At 29.8% G+C, this 20,749-nt stretch overlaps 3 protein-coding genes across 3 annotated transcripts; all 3 read left to right on the forward strand.

Annotated features, from left to right (window-relative positions):
- Window positions 1–1,955: 1,955 nt before the first annotated feature.
- On the forward strand, window positions 1,956–4,191 carry LOC110701511 (probable pectinesterase 29). Its single transcript, XM_021879149.1, has 5 exons — window positions 1,956–2,586; window positions 2,761–2,926; window positions 3,175–3,369; window positions 3,503–3,756; window positions 3,892–4,191. Exons 1-5 carry the CDS (start codon window positions 2,375–2,377, stop codon window positions 4,148–4,150), a joined length of 1,086 nt encoding a protein of 361 aa, XP_021734841.1. The 5' UTR covers window positions 1,956–2,374; the 3' UTR covers window positions 4,151–4,191.
- Window positions 4,192–8,831: 4,640 nt separating this feature from the next.
- LOC110701443 (probable pectinesterase 66) lies at window positions 8,832–11,257 on the forward strand. Its single transcript, XM_021879098.1, has 5 exons — window positions 8,832–9,055; window positions 9,163–9,325; window positions 10,038–10,247; window positions 10,645–10,871; window positions 11,098–11,257. The coding sequence occupies exons 1-5, from the start codon at window positions 8,832–8,834 to the stop codon at window positions 11,255–11,257; spliced, it is 984 nt and encodes a 327-aa protein (XP_021734790.1).
- Window positions 11,258–12,943: 1,686 nt separating this feature from the next.
- Window positions 12,944–17,582, forward strand: LOC110701444 (probable pectinesterase 66). Its single transcript, XM_021879099.1, has 6 exons — window positions 12,944–13,071; window positions 13,248–13,317; window positions 13,391–13,410; window positions 16,169–16,409; window positions 16,973–17,199; window positions 17,423–17,582. The coding sequence occupies exons 1-6, from the start codon at window positions 12,944–12,946 to the stop codon at window positions 17,580–17,582; spliced, it is 846 nt and encodes a 281-aa protein (XP_021734791.1).
- The last annotated feature ends 3,167 nt before the right edge of the window (window positions 17,583–20,749 follow it).

A 20,749-nucleotide genomic window follows, 5' to 3' on the forward strand; every position in this document is an offset into this window, starting at 1 on the left:
TCATTATTCAACATCTACTCATTGATATAATTCGCCACATTCTCCTTGTAATCTATAATCAAGGTAATTTTTTCATTATTTTGTATCTAAACATAACCCGAGGCATCGCTACTCGGGCCCTAGTTGCATATTATATCATGAAAAGATTTGAACAGCTAAAATTAATCATTGACTCAATGTGCATAATAAAAATTAATAAAAACTAGTTTAATGCAAAATAAATTACTTTGATTGGTTGTGAATAGTTAAAATAAATTTAATTTATAAGGTATGATTTATGATTATCGTGGACTATTGCATACAATCTCGATATATTCTACCAAAATATGCATACATGATACATCACATATACGCCGAATGACGCCTATATATAGTTTTATTTCATAGAGAAAATGGCAATTCAAATGAAAGTTCAATTCACTACGACCCATTTACTATGGAAAAGTATGGTATAAAACGGATTCACGTGAGTCCGGTAATATAAGCAAAAAAATAAATAATAATTTTTAGAAATTGGATAATAATGGTCAAATATTAAGTTATAAATATCAAGATTAAAAGTGTCATAAATTAGATGATATTGATAAGATATTAAATGATATTGGTAAAAAATTAGATGAAATTGGTCAAAAATTAGATGATATTGATCGGATATTAGACAAAATTTCCTCATGATTTGATGAAGGTGTTGCACCAATAATGGAGTTTTCGATGGCTAAAGAATCACTCACATGCTTGTAAGCCAATGGCGGTACGTTGGTGTTTGTTAGAGATATATATGATATAACGGAAAATATATGTGATAGATTCTCCGTATATATATTATTATGAGAATAATATATTTAGTGTTATGTTATGTTAATATATTATTTAGAGAAATATATCATTAGAATATATATGGAGTATGATATATCTTTTACTATATATTTTCCGATATATCATTCTCTAACAGTGTTGAAGATGTATGCGTAATTATCTTTTGCTTTTATTAATTAGCTTGTAATTATCATACAACTTTTCCAATTCTTATAGTTGGCACCTTCATCATCATCTGGAAGGAAATTCTAAAAGATCAAATCAATTAGGATTTCATATTGATACTCTCCCATTGAATTTCCCAACGTAAACTTATAAGTTTTAATTTATATACTGAGAATTACTTTATATATTAGCACCGTAAAAAGAGCCATATGACTCCCTATAACACCACTTATACTATGATAAAATAAGGAGCAAAATTCTGAGAGGGGAAAAATGTCTGTATTCCTAAGCATATGGTTACTTGCCTTGGGTGCCCTAGTTACAATACATGCTCAAAATGATGCACTTTCCTTCAACTTTGATCAATCATCAAAATCAACGTCACAATTCTTCAACGGAGAAAAAACTCCAATTCCAAGTGAGTAAAAATATTTAATTATAAGTCTTGTCTACCCTAATGGTGTAATTTAGACTGTTAATGTAACAATTAAACAAATAAGAAAATTGCACTTAAAATAATAGAAGAATCTATCATATAAGCACCTACATGATACTATTTGTCAAAGTTATATTCAAATAACTACGGAGTATTAGGTTAATTACGCTTGTAAAAAGAGGTTTTTGTCCGAATAAAAATGCAATGTGTACACTAGCTATCATTTTGGCCATAGATTCATGTATACATCCAACCCAATGAAAACAGAAATTTCAACGTATTTACTTATCTACCATTCTAATTTGCCTCTTAAATATGGTAGTTCCATATAAAGTGACTATGGCTAATTTTGACTTTTTAGTCAATAAGGATCTTGCTTAATTGGTTAATGTGTATTAATATATGAAGAAATTGCCCTATACAATTTCTAGGTAGCTTGTTTTGGTGATTCTCTTCATGAAATCAGATCTAATAATATCCGTAGAGATATGTTTGCTAAATAACCAAGACAATAAATTGAATTATATTAGACTTGGACCATTATAAGTAAATGCACAATTTATTTATTTTTTTTGAAACAGTAAATGCACAATTTTTGTTTGCTACAAATGATTTTTTTTTTTTTTTTTTTTTTTGGGTTACATTCATAGAAATTTTAGATGGAACTTGGTTTGGTATGACTTTGTTATGTCAAAATGATTTCACAAATTAAAATCTGGGTGTTAAGTTTAAGATAGACGGACTTTTTATGTTACTCTTAATAATCTGATCTGATCTAATATTTTGATCCATTTTATGTCAAAATTTGATCAGATTATTAACTATAAGAAAAGAAATGGTGGTGTATGTATATACGGAGTAAATATAAAACAGAAAAGTTTTCTAGGGAGAACAAGATAGGTTATTCACAAGTTTTGTACACCATCATGAAAATTTTGCTAATAATCTCTCTAAATAATGCAATTTCTTTGTCTCATTGTCCTTTACCTTACAACACTTCATTTGATTTACATGCCACACACTGTGTTTGCAGAAGGCTCAATATCTCATGTAATCATCGTCGATCAATCAGGCCATGGACACTTTAGAAAACTACAACATGCTATCGATTCTGTTCCTCAAGGCAATCACAAGTGGATAGAAATTCAAGTTCGAGCTGGTGTTTACAGGTAAAACACTCGCGATTTTGCTATACTTTTTTTAGTACGTGTTGTGTTGTTATTATTGTAGTTTATGTTATTTAGGAGTATAATAATTTCCTTCTTTGCTATTCAAATAAAGCGCTAGGGTAAGAATGCACTTGTTTTGTGTTTATCTAAAATGAAAATTTCTTGTGTACGTAGTGAAAAGGTAGAGATCCCTAGTAACAAACCTTACATAAGCCTAGTTGGGGACGACAGAAACAATACTGTGATACAATTTTCCGATGGAGGTGGCAGCCATACACCGGAATATGCAACGTTTTCAGTGTCCGCGGACAACTTTGTTGCAAGGCGTATTACTTTCAAGGTATGATCAATCTAGTTCAACACATTAATTTTGTTTATCCACCTTTTTTATAATTCATGGGATCGTGTCGAAAGGGTAGCCTAACAGCCCTAACAGGGGGATTATGACTTATGAGAGGGTGATTTTGGCTCATAATTGCTAGTACATGTCAAAGGTAAAAATAAATCAATAAAATCTGAACACATTGCATATTTTTCATGGTATGTCCATTCTAATTAGCTTGAATGTGATGATCCTTGTTTTCTCAGAACATATATCATCCTCCTATCATTTCCCAAGCTCCAGCAGTTTCAGTATCCGGAGATAAAGTTGCGTTCTATGATTGTGGATTTATAGGTGTGCAAGACACATTGACTGATTTTTTGGGACGTCACTTGTTCGACGGGTGTTATATTGAAGGTTATATCGATTTCATTTGGGGATATGGCCAATCCATGTATCATGTATGTCCACTTCGTTCTCTGCCCTTTCTTATCAATTTAAGTTATCAACCAACTTAGTTTAAGCTTTTGATTGAGTTGGTCCACTAACACGAACAAATAGTTGAATAACTAGCTATCTTTTATTCTTGTGTAGGGTTGCACGATAAATGTGACTAGTGGACCGTATAATGATAAAATATATGGGGCTGGTTACATAACAGCACAAGGCAGAAAAAATATTGAAGATAGCAATGGGTTTGTGTTCAAATATTGTACGGTGGTAGGCACTGCCTTTGCATATCTTGGAAGACCGTACCAAAGGTATTCTAGAGTTGTTTTTTACAAAAGCTACCTCTCTGATAACGTTGTTCCATCAGGTTGGAATTCTGGTTTCGTCACTAACCATGGGTAAGAATATTTATGTTATCACAAATATTGTTAATATACTCAGTATATCTTATTTTTTTTATACCAATATGACAATACGATAAATTGCGCTAACTTTTATGACAACTCTTTTGGTGATTTTGTTTGGAGCTGCAGAGGTTCAGTAGTACACGCGGAAGTAGATTGCGTAGGACCTGGTTCAGACACATCTCAGCGAGTAAAGTGGGGGAGAAAGCTTAAATCTAACGAACTGAACCTTCTAGTTAACACAAACACATTTATCAACCAGGACCATTGGGTTGCGAATCAACCTCTTCCTACTAGAAGAATATCTCCTAAGTTATTGACGTTAAGGTCATCTACCACCATGAAGAAAATTCGACGACAACGACGAATTATTCCACCTTCGCATTAATTTCCTTTCGCCCATCCTCGGAAGGGCTAATTTAGGAGCTCCATTTTTATTACCTAAACTATCAGACTTCCCAATACTATACAAATATACAATTGTTCAAAGTTACATCCTCGAAATTTTTTAAAGGACTATGGATTGTTATGCGTAAATTGTTTCAATTAAGAGAATGAAAGATCTCGTAGTGGCATTTGTTGAAAGAGTTATACTTAAATTGGAGCTAGAATCGGGAGAGAAGCTCTAACCACTTGAGCTACCCCTCACTCTCATTACCTATATTTTTTATTATTATTAATAAAACACCAAACTCAAATTAATGTTTTAAAAAACCACTTGATTAATATGCTTAATAAAATTAAAATTTTAAAACAAAAAAAATATAATAAAATAAATAAAAAAAAAATTCAAAGTTTTCAGGGAGATACTCAAAAACATCATCTTACTATGATATTGATCGATCAAAAACATGTTGCAAAAGCTTGCAACATTGAAAACTTACACAAGTGCACCTTCCGTTGTCCATCAAATGTAGTTATGTAGATGCATAATCCCCTAATCGATTTTTTCACCAATGTGACAATTGGGGCACCATAAAAGATTTTGGTACCAAGGTACAATGATAAATTGATAATATAGATGATATATTCACCCTAAACTAAAGAATGACTAGTCCTTAAATGCACCATATTCCATTCCTTTATTTGCAAATTTAATTATTTGTTCACGATATCGATTTGCCTCCCTAAATAAAAGAATACTAGATGTAAGCCTGTGCGATGCACAGTTTTTTTGTATTTCATTTTGTATATTATTTTGTAATTTCTTATTATCTTTTATATTAGAAGTAGAATATTTTTAAAAAATAATTAAAAAAATTAATTTTTTTTAATAGAATTAAAAAAATCTTTTCATCGATCTAAATGATTTTATTTAACCACCCGACGAATGAGATAATATTTTCATAGTTTATTTCAATTTAACAAATTCAAGTTTTGCATACTTGACTAATGAATAAGAATAATTTTTTAAAAAAAAAAAACAAACTTAAGTTGATTTTTTTGTTTCGTATGCTCAACAAAATATTATTCCAAAGCTTTACATAAACCTGTTTTTCCTAATAAATATTTCAATAAAACATTAAAAAAATTACACATAAGCAAAATGTAAAAAAAAAATTATTAGATACACATAAATATATGTAAGAATATTATTAAAACCTAATAAAAAAATATCGATATAATTGTTGCGAACTAGATCTAAAAATTGTAAATGTATAAAATCAAATCTATGCATTGGAATTTTTTCATCATTAATTATTGAATCATTATTTTATCGTTGATATGACAACGCGATATTGCTTATTATTTGGAACGACTGAAAAGTTTCTAATAGAGTAAACATTTCATAGTCTTCAATCAAGTTTGGACGAAAATGTTGAACACAATTGGCTTTAAATTGAGGCATGAACTTGTGTAATCACCGTGAAATTAAAAATAAGAAATTAAATTAATTTAATAAGTTGATTATGCAATCCAAATCACAATATTTGTTTTTAAAAATACCTCTTCGTCCAATATTACCATATCCAGACTTATTAAGCTATTTTGTTTGCGGAAATATAGTACATCAAACAGGTGAAAATCTCGTACTTTGATTTTTAATCAATTTTTCTCGAATTTAATTCTCTAATCTGCATGTAAAAACGAAATTTATCAAACAAAACATAAACATATGAAATTAAGCTAAAAAGTACCCTACCATTGATGACCTAAAACTGACACAAAATTACCAATACAAAATTCTCTAGATGCGAATTTTGTATAAATATGAAATTTTGTTGGTGTCGTATATGTGTCAATTTATAACAGTAGGTATAAAAAAAATTTAATTTAATTATGATTAATGAACAATTTTAATTTCTTATCATAAACACTATCAAAATTTATCTTATAATGATACTTTATCATTTGAATATAATTTTTTTTCGGAGGTATTATTTAGTATTTGTGATATAGTGTCACAAGCTAGATAATTTTCCCTTAAATTTTTATTTGACCGAAAGTGTTAAGTATTAAAGTGGAATTATCATACTTATTATACTTTAATGGTTAAAAAAAATCATTTATAAGATAATTTTGATTCGGTTGCATTATTAAAGTGGAGTTGAAAATGACAATTATTATAAGATAAATAAAGATAATGATAAATAAAATTTGTGGTTTTTCATCCACGTGGCATTAAAATTTTATAAGATAAATATCATATCTTATTCGCTACTTTTACCTACGTGGCGATACAATTTTTTTATGTGGCATTAAAATTTTATAAGATAAATACCATATCTTATTCGCTACTAATACCTACGTGGTGATACAATTATTTTATTCAAAATTAAAATACAAATCTAATTTATCATTGGACGAAATATTTACTTTTCTTATGTGGCGCCCCGAATGCTTCCGAAAAATGTCTACTTTATTTATATATATATATTAGATTACGGAGTAACAAATAATTAAAAAAAATTGTATAATTAATTTATTATTAAAATGAAAAATTAAAAGATATGATGGCTATATAAGAAAAGTCATAATTATTAGATACTTCTTCAATAAACCTCAACAATTTATCATGTAATAAAAATAAAAATTAATTATAAGTTTATAACTAATGGAATTTAATAATTTACCGTACAAGCTAGAGATATTATTGTAATAAAAAAAAATTGAAAGATGTTATACTAGCCCTTAGGGCTACTAAGGAGCTAAAAATGATAATAAATAAATAAATAATTGAAAATATAACATTAACTAGTAACTACCCTGATTTGCGCATGATATTAAATTACAGTATCAAGTTAGGAAAGATATTAAATGTTTATTTGCCCTAATAATTTATAAAATGAATTGATCACCCTTATATGAAATTTAATTAAAGAATAAATACTTCCATATTAGATGTGGATCTCAATTTTCTCATATAAATACTGTTAATTTCTTATTAATATAAATAGAACATCCCATACCTGTAAATAGGATTATAATATTCCAAATTTAAAAGATTATTAAAAATTATACAATTTTTTTTGGAATCAATTAGTATAATATTATGGGCAATCACTTGTCAACCTTTATTTACTAGATCAACTATGCAATCAATGCATATATGTTACTCCATATGTATAATAAATAGAGCTGTCAAAAGCTGACCCGACTCAAAATATTGGCCCTAACCCGACCTATTAACCGACCCGTCTGAACCCGATAAAAAATGGTGACTCAAACCCGACCTAACCCGACCTGAAACCAACCCTAGACCCGAGTTGACCCGAGTATTTGAGACCCGAACCCGAACATTAACCGACCTAGAGATGACCCGATCCGAATGTGACCCGTAAATTATTGACCTAAACCGAACCCGACCTGAATCGAAATTGACCCAAACCTATTTCAACCCGTCAAAATCCGAATTCAACCCGACCTGTTCCTAATCCAACCCGAATTCAATCCGACCTGTTCCTAACCTGACCTGCTAGTCTGCTACAAACCCGACTCGAATTTCAACCCGACCTGTTACAAACCCGGAATCAACCCGACTTGTTATTGACCCGACCCAAATACAACCCGACTTGTTATTGACCCGACCCAAATACAACCCGACTTGTTATTAAATCAATATGTATAGGTCATTATCTCATGTTGGTATTGGAACGAAAATTGAATCCTAATTCTATTCCTTCAATATTTCACTTTGAATTTTAAGAGTTTAGTTTCACAACATGTTCTTAGGGACGAATTTCAGGGACGAAACATGTTTTTCGCAAATTATTGACTTGAACCGAACTCGACTCGAACCCGAGAATGACCCGACTTGGAAATGACCCGACTTGATTATAACCCGCAAATTATTGACTTGAACCGAACTCGACTTGAACCCGAGAATGACCCGACCTTATTATAACCCGTAAATAATTGACTTGAACCGAACCCGACTCTAACCCGAGAACGACCCTAACTCGTTTAAACCTGTAAAGACCCGAATTTAACCCGACCTATTTTTCACCTGACCCGAATGTAACCCGACCTTTTACTAACCCGACCTAAACCCGACCCAAATCTGATAAGATGTATGACCCGACGTGACCCAACTCAAGCATGACCTAACCCGAACCCGACCCGCATATGTTATGACATTAACCTATATTGATCCGACCCGAGATGACCCGACTCACACTAACCCGACTCAAACCCGATCCGTTTACCCGAATTGACAGCTCTAACAATTCATGAAATTGTTGCGTACTTAACCATTTTGATACTGAGTGTTCATCAAGTACATCACCAATTAGACTATATATATATATCAAATATAACAAAATCAGTAACATTGCGACATATTTATAGAAATAGAGTATTTCTTAAGACATAAATAGAAGAGTATAAAGACAATATAATAGAGGCCGAAATTGGTTGGATAAAAAGAGTATGTCACGATTTATTTACTAAAAATTCATCTTTATGAATAATTATAGAGTTTGGTCGTCAATATGTTTCTATTTCTAATTATTTGACATAATCTTTATCATCCTTTATATACTTTGTATAATATATTGTAAACGTTAGTTAACACCTTTTGCTTATTACTTGTCTAATTGAAATTAGTCATCACCACTCTTCCTTCAAGTATGAAACTTGAATTGCTATTAATCGCATTATGTTTCAGTTTTCTAAATGTTCGTTTCTTGTTGTCCGGAGCAACAGATTGCCAAAATACATCTACAATAGCTTATACTATCACCGTTTCACAATCAGGTGGTGCGAATTTCACCACCATTACAAATGCTCTTAATTCCATTCCGTCTGACAATAATCAATGGATTAAAATATTGGTTAACCCGGGAACTTATAAGTATGTCATTAAATATGCCATTACTTAATATTTTTTTTTCCTTATGCTCATTTTTGAATATTTTAACATGGGCATATTTAATAATGATGTTATTTTTAAGCATGTAGGGAGCAAATTGCAATACAGAAAGATAAAGGAGGTTGCATAATTCTTGAAGGAAATGATCGTACTACTACAATTATAACCTTTGACAATCATTTTTCTACATCAAATAGCACTACTTTTGCTGTGGACATTGATAATTTTGTAGCTAGGAATATCACCTTCAAGGTAACTCCACTTTTCTTTTCTTTTTTTTATACTTACTTTGCCGTATAATTGTTTCGGAGTATTATTTAATTTCCTAGTGTTAATGTTTTATGGGTATGGTAATCAAGTCTCTCAATAATCAAATTTCCCATTTTTTTCTTAGGTCTTACATTATTTATTCATTCCGTAATCCGTATATTAAGTTCTTACAGATTTGGTGAGTCCTCAACATTCTCAAATCTAACATCATGAGTTCATTCTAGTGTTGAGACATTTGATTTATATGCTCCCAATGTGTTCTTTATATTAGGGTCAAATGAGAAGGATGAGAAAGGTTTTACGTGTTTAAATTTTCTACGGAATGAGAAGAGTTTTGTGTGCATAAATTTTCTACATCAACCATTATATATATAGTCTATATAATAAATATTATATTATTAATGTTGGATAACGCCGATCATATAACAAGATAATCAACCATTAATTACTATAAAGCATTTTCCTTTTCTCTTTTTTAATGAATACACGTACACTATATGTAAAAAGAAATATGGAGTACTACGTATATTGTAACGGATTCTATTGTTTTTTCTTTTACTTCTTGCTAATAAAATTGTTTTTTATTTGTTCACTATATTTTTATTATATGCTTATTTAATTTCATTGTTTTAATCATAGAGTTATACATTGATAGATTAACTAATAATTCTTAAATGACCTTTTGTTCTCATAGAACTCTTATGGTATTGAAGCACTAGATGATACGAAGCGAGCTCAAGCCGTTGCCCTCAGATCTTATGGCGACAAGCATGCATTTTATTCTTGTGGTTTCGTGGGATATCAAGATACACTTTGGGATTATCAAGGTCGTCATTATTTCAAGTCATGTTACATTGAAGGTGCCGTTGATTTTATATTTGGAAACGGTCAATCTGTGTACAAGGTAAATCACAAATATACAAAGTATTCTTATACTATTTGACATGAATTTTCATCTATGTATAAAACTTATTACATGCTATTATGCATTATGTTGTTTAATATATAAGTCATCAAGTAATATTCATAATAACAATTTTTTAAATTATTATTAATACACAATTACGAATTTTGTGGAAAAAGTCATGCTTGGCAAATGTGTCGATTAAACTGTTGCATGTAATAAATACATATCGGGATAAATTGTATTAAACAATTGTATTGTGTGTGTTTGTGTGTGTGTACACTTAGCCAAACATTTCTGGTAAGGTTAGTGAAGAAATCACCTTATGACTATAAGTCGCAAAATTGAGCATCATTATCTGCATATGCTTCGAAGTAACCCTTTACGAATGTTGCAGCATTGTAGCATAAATGTCACGGGAGGAGGATACATTACTGCCCAAAGTCGATCATCAACCAATGATAACAGTGGTTTTGTATTTAGAAAATGTCATGTTTCGGGAACAGGGCATGCAGACTTAGGACGAGCATATGATGCTTTTGCAAGAGTTATTTTCATTGACTCAGAATTCAGTAAAGTTGTTAATCCTGAGGGATGGTTCATTTGGCATCAAAATGGCCATGAGTAAGTTTTTTAAATCACCTTTTTTCAATAGATGTCTTTTGATTGAAAGCATTCGTACATATGCTTCAATTCGAGTAGAGCAACCTAAACCTGGGGTGTATTAAATCGAATTATACTAAATCGGCTCTATATTATTATTATTTGAGTTTTTATAGTTGAACTAACTACAGAGTACTCATTGACTTAATCATAACCAAAAACTAATATTTTGTTATGGTAAATGCAGATCTGATGTGACATTTGCAGAATTTAATTGCACGGGTCCAGGTTCTGATACTTCAAAACGTGTTCCATGGATAAAGAAGTTGGATCATTTTACAGTTAAGCAATATGACACACATGCCTTTATCAATCAAGATGGATGGATTTCTAAACAACCTTTATAATCACTTTTATGATAAAGGATAGGCATAGATTAAATTATGATTTGTTAATTAAGTATCATTCCACATTTCAATTTATAAATTAAGCAATTGAAAAATAATGATTGTCTAATTTCCTTCATGTGTTGGCCTTATATGGTCTATTTTGTTGCCTCTTTTACCGGCAATTGCCGCCCCCTTTAGCCAATGCTAGATTGCTAGCAATTTTTTCCCTGCAAAGTAGTGTTTTATACTCGCGACCTCCACTGCTCCACATATACTTTTAACTGCATCACTCCTTGCTTTATTTTTCCTTAAGGGGGTGTTTGGCGAGTCGGAATTGAGTGTGGGATTGGAAATTTTAATCCCAATTGAACAAATAAGCCTTATTTGTTTGGTGGGAATGGGAATAAAAAAGGGTTTGAGAATAGGATTATTTAGGGGTGAATTCCCACTATTTTATTACCTAGGGAGGGTAGGTAATAAATGGATGGGAATGGGAATAGGGGGAAAATGACATTTTTGCCATTAATGAAAAGAATGAAATAATAATCTTAGTAAGGGTATTTTGGTAAAATTGTTATTTATTCCCTATATATTCCCACCCACCATCCAAACAAGGTATTGACATATTTTCATGTATTCCCATCAATTAATTTTCAATCTCATTCTCACCTTTTAATCCCCATACTCCCATTCCCACAATCCAAACGCCCCGTAAGTACTTGGAATTTTATTCTTTCTCCGTGTTTTTTAATTATTCCATATTATACTTTGACTAAATATAATTACCGTAGATATATGACATGACATCGACAATCGTAAAATCCTGAAGATGCAATTGAAAAAGAACGGAGCAGAGAAATTAAAATATATGAACGAAAACGTTTAAACACTTGTGTGATCCTGGTCCACAATAATTTTTATTGTGGACCCGAGATTTATACACACACAACTGATATTATATTGAACATAGTGACCCTTACTTTTAGCAAAGTAACCTTATTTTTAACATAATAACCTTTATTAAAACTTGTATAACGTTATTAACGTTTAATATTATTGTGAACTTGAATACGACGTTATGACCCTAATTTTAACATAGTGACCTTTTTATTCATATTGACCAGCATATAAAATATTTCATTAAAAAAATTAACCTCTTTAATAGCCTATATATTACCAAAATGACTTTTATTTTAACATAGTGACCTTATTTTTATTATAGTGACCTTTTTTTTATTAATAAAACAACCATAGTTTCTCTAATATTAGTGATCCACAATAAATTAGTGTGAACCAGGTTCATTTAAAAATTTGTATTGTTCAAAAAAGAAAGTATTCGTAATGTATTCAAATAAAACGACCGAATTAGAAAAGTGATTTACTTTTTTCAAAAAAAAATTGGAGAGAATATTCCTATAGACATAAATAGAAGAGTATAAAATTTTTGTAATACATGAGCTGGTTGGATAAATAGTATCATGATTTATGAAATACAAAAATAATAGAGTTGACCTTTGATATGTTTCCAATTCTAGCTTCTAGCTATCTCTTTATCATTCTTTATATAATTCACATAATGTACTATAAAAATTTGTTAATACTTTTCTCTTGCTTGTCTTACTAGCTAGATTAACTAATTCATCCCTCTTCCTTCAAATATGAAACTTGTATTCCTATTAGTTGTGTTGTATTTTAGTTTTCAAAATGTTATGTTTCTTGTTGTCTGGAGCTACAGACTGTCAAAATGCATTTTCGATAGCTTATACTATCACCGTTTCACAATCAGGTGGTGCAAATTTCATCACCATTACAGATGCCCTTAACTCCATTCCGTCTGGCAATAATCAATGAATTAAAATATTAATTAATCCCGGAATTTACAAGTAAGTGTTAAAATATGTCTCTATTTTCTTTTATTCTTTCCTATTTTTTAACGTTTACAACTTTTAGTTGCTCCACACTTATCATGTGTACTGATCACTTAATAATGTTATTTGTAATCATGTAGGGAGCAGATTACGATTCTACCAGATAAAGGAGGACGCATAATTCTTGAAGGAAGCGATCGTATTACAACAGTAATAACATTTGACAATCATTCTTCAACATTAGATAGCATTACTTTTGCTTTGTTTATTGACAACTTTGTAGCTAGGAGTGTCACTTTTAAGGTAACTTTATTTTTATTTCATTTTAAATTATATATAATTATTATGCTGTATAATTGTTTTGGAGTAGTATTACTCTATCTAAAAAAATGATTAATATTTTATGAGTATGGTAAGTCTCTCAACAATCATGATTTGACTTACTTGGTAAGAGATTTGGTTTAAATCCTAAAGGTAATTTAGGGTTCAAATTTTATCAACTCAGGTTACTTGATTGGAGGTTCATGGGGATCCCCTTATTATAGCCTCCCCACTTCCAAGTATTTGGCTTATAAAAATTGGATCATGAATCGTGATAGATGAGTTCTCATCAAGGCCCTCCTTAGGCCCGTTCACTTCACTAGCCCCCCATATGCACACATTGTGTGGGGGTAATTTTAATTTAAAAATGTATTACTTTAGCCTTAATTCAATTTTATCACATATATATTGAGGAAAAAAAACATGTTAAAGATAAAAAAAAAAATTGGATGAAAAGAGCAAATCAAAGGATACTAAGGCCCTGTCCAATTCACTTTACAAAAATAATAATCAGTAAAAATAATTTTAATTCATTAAAAATAAGTTAAGTTTAGTAAAAATAATTTCAGTTCAGTAAAAATCAGTAAACTTAAAAAAGAAATATAATTGAACATCAGTAAATATAGTTTTAGTTCAAAAAATATAATTTCAGGTTAGTGTAAATGATTTCAATTCAGTAAAAATAATTTCAATTCAGCAAAAATAAGGTAAGTTGAACGTGGCCTTTAAACATGTACTACTTGCCTTTACCCTTTAAAAAAAATGGGTGTTTAATTTCATTGTTGAATTTAGGTTTGACAAGTTTTTAGTAATTTTTATTTTCTATATATATATATATATATATATATATATATATATATATATATATATATATATATATATATATATATATATCATAAGTCAATTAATTAAATATCAATAGTTAAATTCCTCTAATTATGTCAAGGTCCATTAATCATTGACTTATTTTTAGAGCATGCTCACATTTACTAAGCTGAGCTGAACTGAATTGAACTGATTGGAGCTGAACTGAATATTTTACGAGAGAAGGAAATTAGGAGCTGAATTGAATTGAACTAATTTGAGCTGAACTGAACTAAACTGATCGGAGATGAACTGAACTGAAGTTAAACTGAAGTGAACAAACCCTTAATGCTTATACAGCTATACCACTTCAAGTGTTTGAAAAATGGAGAGTATTATTAGCTAGGGTATTAGTTTTCACAAGTATTGGTCCACCCTTTTTTTTTTTAATTTCTCTAAAACCTAATTAATTACGATATCATTTATTGTCAAAAAATAAATAAATTACGATATCAATTACCCTAAACTTTATAACTCTAAAAGAAGTTAAAGGGAGATAATTTAAATGATTCATTTCCATGATTACACTATATAATTTCAAATTTTATTAATTTTGCTATTCTTATTGATATGATCAATTTTTGAGGGTTCATTTTTTTTGGTTAAATATTTTATGCATGTAATTACTCAATCCCATATTCTTATTGTTCTAATTGGAATTTTATACATCAATTGATTAACTAATAATTCTAAAGTGTACCTTTATTTCTAACAGAATCTATATTATAATTTAAGAGTCATTTTCCCAACTTTTAACCACATCACTCCAAAACCCCAATTCTACAATTTGGTGCAATTTTATTTTATTTTTTTTTTTGTGGAAAATAACTATTTTTTTTTTTGGTCAATAACTTCAACTTAAAATAAATAAATAAATCACTTTCACTTACACTATTTAACAATACAATATATATCTCCATATATAATTGCACATTTTTTAACAACATTCAACTACAAGCATATTTATTATGTTTTTTCATCTTATAAAAAAATTAATATATAAACTACCCACTTTACTTTAAAATTTTAGAGGGAACTACCCACTTTACTTAATATTACAAATATACACACTAATTTTTTATAACACAATATTGGAAGGAATTTATATTATAATTGCATGTTTCATTTTTTAATTTTATATTATCCCAACTCTTGAAAACTTCAAACTTAAAATTATAGGCATTTTTATTTATTTTAAAAATAATATAGCCCCCCATCAGAGGCGTATCCAGAATTTAAGTTCAGGATATGCACGATAATCCAAACCTGCTTTTATTGTCTTATGTTTCGTATATACTTCGTACTATCCTGAGAGAGAAATTGGTCTTACCTAGATTCGAACTGAAAGACTACAAAACCCATCAATTACTCTTAACTTCTTAAGCCACACTCACTTAACCAACCGGCTGCACTAACTTATTTACTCAACTTCCCCTTCATAATGATTTTATATAACACCCAAGGGTATGCAAGTGCATAGCCTTGATGTTAACTATATCCGCCTCTGCCGCATAGCCTTGGTGTTAACTATATCCGCCACTGTTCCCATAAGTTCACTAACTTTTAGCTGGCCACTTTATGAAATTACTCGATTACTGTTATAATGGTTAACCCGCTACAAATATAGAGCTTACTTAGTTAATAATAATATAGGGGTTATGCTGTCAGTGTTTTAGGGGTTAGTTTGTTATTTCAAGGTTACTCAAAAAGTATAATAAGGGTTTACCATTTCAATATAATACAGGTTACTCCATTTTAATTTTCTTCCAGTAACCGTGTTGCAGCGCACAGAAAATACGCTAGCATAAGTTCTACAATTTTCCTTTAAAAAAACCTTCGTACTTTGTATTTATTTTAATATCTTACTACGTAATAGATATCTCGTGCATTTTGCACGGGTATACTCTAGTTCTTTTAGTATTGGAGCACCAGAAGATACTGAGCGAGTTCCCGCTGTTTCCCTTGGATCTTTTGGCGACAAGCATGCGTTTTATTCATGTGGTTTTGTTGGCTATCAAGATACATTGTGGGATGGAAAGGGCCGTCACTATTTCAAGTCATGTTATATTGAAGGGGCTGCTGATTTTATATTTGGAAACGGTCAATCTGTATACGAGGTATAAATAAATCATAAATATATGTAGTACTCTTCCATTGTGTGTGTTTTTGTTTTAAAATAATACAATTAATTTGATTTTGCACAAAACTTGATTATTCTTCAACTTATATACTCTGTGTTAAAATTAAATGCTACTTGTATAATGTAATTTTTTTGGATTAAGTAGCTAGTCACATGTAAATTTTCATATAATTATTTTTTAATTATAATGTAGTTCAATTATTACTATAACACAATTAGCAATATTAATGGTTGATGGTCCAGTAAGACCTATGCAAATTTGCCAGCCAAATTGTTGCATTAAAATAAATATATATATATATATATATATATATATATATATATATATATATATATATATAAAAAAAAAAAGAAGTAAATACTATTAAGAAGTTTTATCTATATGCTGTACGAAGTATGTATACTTAACCAAATATGTATGGCAAGATAGTGAGGAAATTATTAACCACCTTAATTATGAAGACTTTAATGTCATAAGTTTGAGCCTTATCGTTTGTCCATTTGCATATGCTTGAGAGTAACACTTTACCAATGTTGCAGCAATGTACCATAAATGTCACGGGAGCAGGATGGATTACTGCACAAAGTCGACCATCAACCGATGATACTACTGGTTATGTATTTAGAAACTGTGATGTTTCGGGAACAGGACATGCAGACTTAGGACGAGCATATAATGCTTCTGCAAGGGTTATTTTCATTGACTCAAAATTCAGTGAAGTTGTTAATCCCAAAGGATGGGATATTTGGAACCAAAGTGGGCACGAGTAAGTTATTCTAATAATCAATCTCTTTCACCATACATGTTTTTAAAAAATGATATTTGAGTAAAGCAACCCAAACCTAGGTTAAATTAGGCCAGGTCATACATAATCAATTTTACATACTAGGTATGATATTATTTTGTCTTTTTGAGTTTAAACAACTAAGGAGTGCTAAAACAGTCGAGTTTATGACTTGAAAATTTATATGGTGTTGTATTAAATGCAGAAATGATGTGATCTTTGTTGAAGTTAATTGTACGGGTCCAGGAGCTGATATTGCAAAACGTGTTTCATGGGAAAAGAAGTTGGATTATTCTACAGTTAAGCAATACGATACACAAATTTTTATCAACCAAGACGGGTGGATTGCTAAACAACCTTTATGATCAATAATTATAAATGTTACGATTCAAAGATAAGGCTTAGCCATATAGATTTGAAAATTATGATTCGTTAATCATGTTTTGGCCTCCGTGTTCTCCTATGTATTCTCTCAAACCCAAATTAGAAATCTTCATTTATTTTTTTATTTTTTGTTTGAAAGGAATTAGAATTCTTCAATTTGCTGCCTCGATCAGCGGCTACTGTCCATAGGTAGTGCTAGAATTTTTTTATTTTTTTTTAAAAAAATAAAAAAAATCCCCTGCAAAGTAGGGAATCAATGAATTATAACATAGAGTTATGTTTTATGTATGGGCCGGGCTACCATGAAAATGGTACGCTTAGAGTAAGTTCATTACACGTTTGACATGGAAATAGAATCCAAAAATAAATAAATAAATATATATATATATATATATATATATATATCTCAAATAATAATGTATTTTACTAAAATAATGGTAATATTGATCAATAATAACTAGCCTTATGGCCCGTGCAAGGTACGGGTTATTCATATAAAATTGTATTGAGAGATAAGTGACGAAATATCAATTATCATTATAGGGTATAATATGTAATCGGAAACATGATTAAAGAAATTAAAATTTTGAAACTTTAATCAAAAAAGAGGCTTAAATAGAAGGTAGAAGGGCTAAAATTAAAGAGAGAATAGGAAACGGTTTGATTAAAGGGGAGAGATGAAGATGAAGAGTGTATGAAAGATGAACTATAAGTTTAATGAAAGAATTAAAAAAAAAGGTGTAATAAAAAATTAATAGTGTAAGATGACATGTGGCACTATGGTTAGAGAAGTGTAATAGATTGGATGAGGACACGTGTCTTTCTTAGGGTTCATTTGGCATTGCTGTGATTTTCAGTTTTTTTGATTTTTTGTTTTCTAAAAGTATATGATATGTGTTCCATAATGAATCAAAAATTATATAAAGTTATTAAAATTATGATAATTTTGAAAACTGACAACAGAAAAGTGAAAACAACTTTTTCTTGTTTCCTGTTCTTTATTTTTGGTTTTAAAAAAAAACAGGAAACTGAAAACCAAAACTAATGTCAAACAAACCCTTAGTTTCTTGGTTATAGTTTTTAAATACTAAGTATAGATAAGGTAACGATGAGAATCCTAAATAGTATATTAGGCAATTACCATATATACGAAGTTAAAGACATCTAAGATATATATGACAACATTATTCTTTTACAAAATATATTCTAAATATACAAAGAGAATATTCTACGTATATTCTCTATTAGTAAGTTAATGGAAAATTAGAATACATGATCATCATCATATAACCAGATTCGTCTTCATATACCTCAAGATCTTCTCATGTAAATACGTAAATAGTTGTATTCAATAATTTAGTATACCAAGGATGATATACTTTGTAGATTGTAATAAAAAATATAACTAAAATAATTTGATTAAGGGCCAAAACACATTTACTGAACTGAGCTGAACTGAACTGATTGGAGCTGAACTGAACTGGACTGATTGGAGCTAAATTGAACTGAACTGACCTGAACTAAGGTGAAATGAATATTTTATGAGAGAGGGAAATCAGGAGCTGAACTGAACTAGACTGAACTGAATTGAACTGAACTGTAATTAAGTAAATGTGAGCAGACCCTAAGCATGGGAAACTTTTAATAAGTAGATCTTAATATGCATGCATGCATGCATTTTCTCTTATAAATAGAGTTTAATTTGGAAAACTTTTAATAAGTAGATCTTAATATGATTTTCTCTTATAAATAGAGTTTAATTTGGAAAACTTTTAATAAGTAGATCTTAATATGCATGCATGTATGCATTTTCTCTTATAAATAGAGTTTAATTCTTATGAATTAGAGCATAATAATACACAACATAAAGTAAAATAAAATAAACATAAATTATATTGATCATGCCTATTATGATTAGTGCAACGTACAAAGGTGGTGAAAGTAAAAGGTTTGCATTTCCACAATACGATTATGTGTATCATTTGCATGATAAGTTAAGTCAAAGTCAACAGCAAGAAATGGATTCGAGTGGATCAACTGAAGTGGATGTGCATGACATAGAAACTGGTAATGATTATGAAATGCTTTTGGTAAAAGGAGGACATTATAATAGGTCTCAATGTTTTTTGCAAGGGAATGAGTGTGAAGACTTTGTTCAAGATAGGGGACTTAAGGTTGATTCCAAGGTTGTATTTTACATTGAAGATGGTACTATCAACATTAAAACCAAATAATTATGCTATTACTATTTTATTGAAATAATTAATATTAATAAAAGATTATGGTGAAAGTTATAATTTCTACTATTGTGTTGTTATAATAATTTGTTTTCACTATATTGTTTGAGTTATATATCTTCTCATATAGTCATATATAATCATCTATCATTGATTTTCCTATGGGTTGTCCATCAAAGAATAATTGTCATCAATTTTCAATTATATGGCATTAAAACTATATTCTTATTGTCGTATTGTAATTCGTATTAAGCAAGGTTTGACATACATGGTTATAAAATTTGAATCTCACAATGAGGGGCCCTTTAGGGTATGAAATTCTTTAGGGAGAGAGGCTTCAACTAACTTATGCAAACCCAAAACTTAATGTTCTATCAAATATTATGGAGTACTCGTAGTTTATAATTTTTACTTAAATAATCATTAGTAAAATAAGTTAAATCAATTCATATATATATCTCATAACCTCAAGATATTATAAACCACATGATCACACTTACAATCAACCTTAAAATCTTTTTGATAACAAAAACATTCTTACAAAGTAATTCAGGGGAGTTTTTTTTCCCGAGTTTTTAGAGAGCCACGTAGGATTTAGTTTTTTCAGCGCGCCATGTATAATAAATTTTAGTGGTAACTCATTAAATACGAGATTATTAATTTCTTTTAGAATAAAATAATTTAACTGACACGTAAACAAAATTGGCCTGGCAAATACGATGTTAATCTTTATTCTTCATGTTTATAGTCATATCTGATTGTTAATGCCGGATTTATGCCTATTTTGAGTTATTTATGTGTGTTTCTTGATAATTCGAACTCTAATTTTTGTAAGTTTGTTCTGTGTTGAATTTATGTTCATTCTTGAATTTTTGATGAAAAGCGTGTTATTATAGTGATTTTCTACTTAT

The sequence above is a fragment of the Chenopodium quinoa genome, unplaced genomic scaffold, assembly GCF_001683475.1.
Source record: "Chenopodium quinoa cultivar QQ74 unplaced genomic scaffold, ASM168347v1, whole genome shotgun sequence".
NCBI lineage: Eukaryota > Viridiplantae > Streptophyta > Magnoliopsida > Caryophyllales > Amaranthaceae > Chenopodium > Chenopodium quinoa.